Raw genomic sequence first — 6,399 nt, 5'->3', positions numbered from 1 at the left:
CCCACCATGTCTTCCAAGTAGTTAAGCAGCTCATCCTTTCCTATAATGTACTTTTCATTGATCAAGGTGCTTGCCTTTTATGCGTTCAAATGAGAGCTCATAGAACTCACATGCATAATTAACTTAATTGGAACGGCATAGAAACAAGATAGTGTCAACACAATAGGTTGTGAACCTCAAGTCGTGTGCTAGTGATGATTGATAAGGTTTATTCTTGATTTGTTCTTGAAACCTTTCAAGACCATTAAGACTCCCACTGACTCCTTGGCATATAAGATTCTCTTGTTAAGAAACATTCCTTGACAAAACAAATATTGAAGAGTTAGTGTAGTTCTTATCAAGACAAAACACTTCACATAATTGGTCCTAGTTGGTCTTTGTCTTATCCAAGATAACACAACTTACCAATTTCAAATGTGCAAGAATAAGAAAAATTTTCCAAATTCCACATTTGTTGAGTGTTATAAACCTTCTTAAGATTTGTCACTCAATGTCACAATCTTAACTCTAAGACTTGTTTTTAGAACGAAGTATGATTGAATTCTTGATTAAACCATTTCTTCAATTCTTGATTCCTCTTCTCATACATACAATTGTACTAAGACTCATTTAGAGGATCAATTGAGATATGGTTCTTAATCATTAAGACCTATCATAAAACATTGTAAAAGGTACTCTCCCTTCTTCTTAGAATAGAGAAACTTTTATCTTTCTGCCTACTTGATTCTTCTTATCCGTTCTGCTATTGATTGAAACTCTTTCAATCAACTCAGAATTGCACTTAATCTTATAAGTATAATCCTATTCACTAAACCTTTAGTAAATCATGACGAATATATTTGTCACTCTTGTGGTGGACTTGATCAACACACAACTTTGTGTACTCGATCTCCTATCCTTCACTTGACATTTTGTCAACAAATTAGTCTAATTGCCAAATACAAAATTTCTCATTCATCATGCAACCAAGTTGCATGATTCCAAGTCTCTGTCCAATTGAAACTTGGGCGATGAGAAACTCTCCCTATTTGGTAAATTCTTGACATTTCCACAACTAACATAATCCATTATTTCTAATAACTGAAACATTCAAACATCAATTTTTCATACACGCCATTGCAAGGATAAATAAATAATATAAAATCAAAATATATTTTATTGCGGAAAAATTTGTCCTTAGAATGCAATGAAAAACTATGTTATTACATGTTTCTTAGCAATCTATACTAACTCCAAGTAGTAGCTCAAGAATCTAATCTTCAAGCAATGCGGTCGAAATCCATTTCTTCACGATTAGATTCAGCTCACTTTTTCCCTTAAGCTTCCTCTTTTTTCTTCGATCCTACAAAACATCAAAATGTAATCTTATCACATCATGTATTAAGAATCTAGAATAGGAACTTAAAATAGTTAGTTAATGGATTTTACCTGAAGTAGAGCCATACGTCTTAACTCTCCCATCTCTTAGATCTCTCAGGTAGTTAGGGCAGCTTCATCTCCAATGCCCCTTCTCTTGAAAATCAAAGCAAATGGACTCCTTTGGCACAACATATTGGACAATCATAGACTTATTTATTTCTAGATTTTCGATGTTGCCAGTGTCCATTACAGTTTGGGAGTTTGTTTCACCATACAAATTTGCTTGACCAGCACGCCAAATCATTGCTGATTCAGCAGCTATAAGAAAATAGGTGAGATCAATGAGGGTCACGTCGTGATCCATCATATAGTACTCTCTAACGAACTCACTATATGATTCAGGAAGCGACTGAAAAACCCAGTCAACAGCCAACTCACCTAAAATCTCGACACCCAACATCCTTAACCAATCAATGTGTGACTTCATCTCTAAGACGTGTGCACACACAGGTTTCCCATCTTCGTGCTTAATTTCCAATAGGGCTTGAGTGAGCTTGTACTTTCCAAGCCTTTGAACTTGTGGGGTAGGGAGAACAATTGGAGGAGGTGGAGGAAGTGAAGCATGATCTCTTGTTCCTCGATCGAATCGTGGAATATCATCTTCATGTGGAAAGCTTGTTCCGCGGGATTTGGGAAGACCATAGTTGTCATACTTTGACATCTACAAAACGGGAGAAAATTCAAGTTAAGTTGATTAGAATCCTTGATGTGATGCCCAAATGAAGCATCGAGGCTAGGATCCAACACGATGCTCTATAACCTAGAAGAGGGATGTCGTAATATAGTTTGCAGAATATTTGAAGGTAGGTAAATGACGATTTACCAATTTCCACCATGAAAAACGAAAATGAAATTTAAGTTTTAAATCTATCGAAAATTCCTAGATCTTTTGAGATTCATTGAACTTTTAAATGACATGTTTAAATCTCGATATGCCCCTCGATTTGTGAATGGGATGCCGAGGATCACAAAACAGGGTGTGAATAACCATGCAAATTTACATGGTGCCCCCAATGTTACAGTCACCTATTCGATGTGCCGGTTAACCACACATGCTCCACCGAACTATGACAAACATCGGGTTACCCTTTGCTACCTTTGCTTAGAACCCATTTAGTGTGCCGGTTAACTACACATACTCCACTAACATCTTAGCAAGGGTACAAAGTGTAATTTCATGGAATTGCATCAATTCACTTTTGCCTAAAGTAACTAAGATTGGGAATTTTGTAAAAACATTTAGTTACTTTATACTTCATTATACGTTTAATGGAAAGGGTTTGCCCTATCCTACCCATTCGGCTAACGACCCTCCACCAATCAAGGAAGTGGTGGGTGAGAGTGGACACTCATTAAACAGCCATTTTATAGGCCATAACCTTATACCCCCCTTATAGATCGACTTCGTGAATGAGGCCTACTAACAGTAAGACTAGCATTTAAGGTATACATATATAATATTAGACTTTTAATGTTATACATAGTATAAGGGTGTATTTCACACTTTTAAAATACTAGGCGGTTTAATTTTATAAATTACACTTTTAATTTAATTAAATATAAACCATATCATTATGGATTTATTAACTCTCTTTTAGTTATACACTTAATTAATTTAATAAAACCATAAGGGTGTAATTTGAACTTTTCAAAATTAGGGTTTTAGAATTTAGACTTTTTCAAAATTAAACCTTTTAATCAAACAATTTCAATTCCAAAACTTGAGGGCAAGTTTTGAAACTTTTCAAAACATAAGTAAGAACATTCTAGATCAAATTACAAATAATAATAATTAATCAATTAATCAGTAATTATCTAAATATGACCTAATTCAATTTATTGCAAGATAATCTATCAAATAATTCAAATAAATCAAGTTTATCACATAAGGAAATGATTATCTAATTAATTTGACAATTATATTTTACTTTGGTAAGGATATCTTTTAAATTAAACAATTAATTTAATCTAATCCCTTAAATCCCCTAGAATTCGAAATTATGGGATGGGATATTCAAAATCTTTAATTACCAAATTTAAACGTTTAAAGGATAATTACAAGATATGACAATATCCAAATCCCTAAAATTTAGGATCTAATCATGTGGAAAGAGGCAATTTCAAAATTCTAGGGTTAGACGACCCTAAAATCAAAATCTTGGGGCCAAAGAAAAAGGTTTAGGAAATCTTACCAAAAATTTCGAAATCTAGGGTTTAGAAACCCTAATTTCAAAAACTCAAGCCTCCAGGGTTTATTAGCCATAAACCATAATATGTCAAGTTCATACATTTGAATAAAGCTAATTGAAAACAAAAACCAATGGCTCTGATACCACTGATGGGTTTGATATAAACAATCCTATGTGTGCATGCAACCCTTGAGTTGGATCTATGTTTTCACAATTAGCTATACAACTTTATGAACACAAAAGGAAACCTGGCATGCTAGTACTATTTTTCGAAATCCACATAGAAGAATAGAATACATACCTTTTGTTGTTATATAGTAATAACAACTAGTTCCTTGAATCTCCTTAGCTTTGAAAGCAAGTACCACAAGTGTAGTACCTCTAATGGCTCACAAACACACTAGGTGAAAGGATGAATATGGGAGAGAGGAGAGAAGGGTATCTTGCCCTAGATTTCATCCCTTTGGGGGTTTCCCAAGGCTTGTACGAAATCCTAGTGCCTTGGGGTGCTATTTATACTTAAGGCTAACTAGGGTTTCAAGGTGTAAACCTTAATCCCTTATCTTAGGGCCTAAGCAAGTCCATGGACTCCTTTCCTTAAGCCCTTCGGCGAAAACTCTTAGATCCTTCTAGGATTTTCTTTCAAGCCTTAATAAAGGTGATCCAATGGCCCAAAGCCTCAACTATTGAATAATTACAGAATAGCCCCTGCACTTTCAGTCAGTTCCTTTAATCCCAAAATTAATTCTAAATTAATTTCTGATTAAATACTACTCCCTCCGTCCCATTTTTATTGGCCACATTACTATTTTAAGTTGTCCCAAATTAATTGTCATTGTTAAAAATAAATGTGTATTTTTACTATATTACCCTTCATTTAAGTTATCTATAATACATTTAAATTTGGGATTTACTAGGAAAAAAAAAACTCATGCTTTCTTGCTTTTTCACAAGTTGCTTTACGTAAACAAAAAAAGAACAATAAAGTGGCAGTAAACTTCCAAACACAAAAGTCTTTTTTTTCATTAAAATCAAAACACCATGAACTGTTTCTTTCAAAACAAATTGATATGCAATTTTTTTAATTGTTCAAATACATTACAGCATCGTCTATTAAATTTTGATCACACTCAATTTGGAGTGGTAAGTTACCTTGTCGATCTAACCTAGACTTACCAATATGCGGTATATGATAATTGTTGCCACCTTGAACCTTTATGATTTCTTTCATACATGTTTGTAGTGTTAAAAAAACATTGTTAAGTTGTTGTGATTGCATTCTTTCAAAAGATGTTTGAACCGCATTAACCAATTCATCGGTTGTACTCAAAGCCTCTTGTTCTTGAAGTGATTGTATTGCTCGAAAAAATCCAAGGTCTAAAACATTCAAATCCGGGCTATTGGGGGGTTGAAAACAAAGTCGAATATCAAACCCATCTTGCGATGCCGCTTCAAGAAACTCGCTATCATCAACATCAATATGGGGCTTTGCGTTATCTTGTTGAATAAATATAGGACCGGTATGACCTCACGGCCATTTAGCTCTAATATCCGGTAGAAATTTTTCTATCAACCATGACCTTGTTACCTCTTTGTTCACCGATAAAATAGGCTTCGTTTCCATTGTTCCCGCAACACGATTTTTGCTTGAACGTTTAGCGGGTTCTAATGTTGTAAATGGGTAGATACCAATTTTTCCCGAAAAAACTTCGTTGCCCGATGAATCATATCTCGGTCTTGCTACCGCCGCTAGAAACATGATCTTTGTAATAAACTTTTTGCTTTTACATGTTCTTAATGGTTCATCCTCACCGGGGACAAAATAATAACGTTTTGATGGTTTTGACATATAAAACCATTTTTCATCAATATGGACAACATTAAACATATCATGGAATGTAGGAATTGGACTAAATAATGATGACAATGTGATCTTTGATAAACAATATTCTAACCTTGCTCTTCTATTCTCATGAGTTAGAGTTGGCTTGATGGCATTTGTATGTGGTCGAAGAACAACTTCTTTAATTCTTCTATGCAATGTTGATTTTGAAACATTTAGAGATTTTGCAAGAGAGCGTATATTGGATCGACGACGTAATGGAATTTCCGAAACTTGATTCAAATTTATTTGTACCCTTTTCCGCCCAACAACCATTGGCATATTTGAAGAGAAATCAACTGGTAATCCATGGTCAACTTGATTTTTACCTTGATGCCAAATGCGACTAACGGTTCGCTTAGAAACCGAGAATAGTGAAGTTACTTCACTTGCGAAACCTTTTTTTAATCTTCCATCGAAACTTTCTTGCAATAGGGATTGGAATATGGCTTGACGTTGTGCAATGGTAGTGTTTTTTTAGTAGGTGGATTTGTGGAAAGCTCCATATGATAACTAAAGTGTTGATAACAATAAATTTGAAGTTGGAATACACTATTATGAACTGGTTGATGCATATAAATATAAAGGTGGTAAAAATATTGGCTCCATAAAATTATCTTTAAGTGCTTCCGGCAAAAAATTATGGCGGCATAATTGCCTCCAATTGTTTATCATAAAAAAAAAAAAAAAAAAAAAAAAAAAAGTAAAAGCTGGAGTAAAATTTTAAAATTATGGCGGCTTAATTGCCTCCAATTTTTACCGTAAGAAAATGAAAATTTAAAAATAAAGAGTAAAATTTTGGCATGAAATTATGGCGGTATATTTTTGCGTAAAAAATGGAATTTTAAAAGTGGGAGTAAAAAATCCAAAATTTTAAAAGACAAAATAAGATAAGTTTATAAAAGGGTA

At 33.9% G+C, this 6,399-nt stretch overlaps 1 protein-coding gene across 1 annotated transcript; it reads right to left on the bottom strand.

Annotated features, from left to right (window-relative positions):
• Nucleotides 1-5,136: 5,136 nt before the first annotated feature.
• Nucleotides 5,137-5,766, bottom strand: LOC145096310 (uncharacterized). The gene has a single exon (XM_079034060.1). The coding sequence runs from the start codon at nt 5,764-5,766 to the stop codon at nt 5,137-5,139; it is 630 nt and encodes a 209-aa protein (XP_078890186.1).
• Between the last annotated feature and the right edge of the window lie 633 nt (nt 5,767-6,399).

The sequence above is a fragment of the Lactuca serriola genome, chromosome 3 (genome assembly GCF_051521515.1).
Source record: "Lactuca serriola cultivar US96UC23 chromosome 3, Lser_US96UC23_V15, whole genome shotgun sequence".
In the NCBI taxonomy this organism is placed as follows: Eukaryota; Viridiplantae; Streptophyta; class Magnoliopsida; order Asterales; family Asteraceae; genus Lactuca; species Lactuca serriola.
This window is presented reverse-complemented; position numbering and strand designations above follow the sequence as displayed.

Coding starts and splice junctions, on each gene's coding strand:
- LOC145096310 (XM_079034060.1), bottom strand. CDS start 5,766: ATGGTTGTTGGGCGGAAAAGGGTACAAATAAATTTGAATCAAGTTTCG.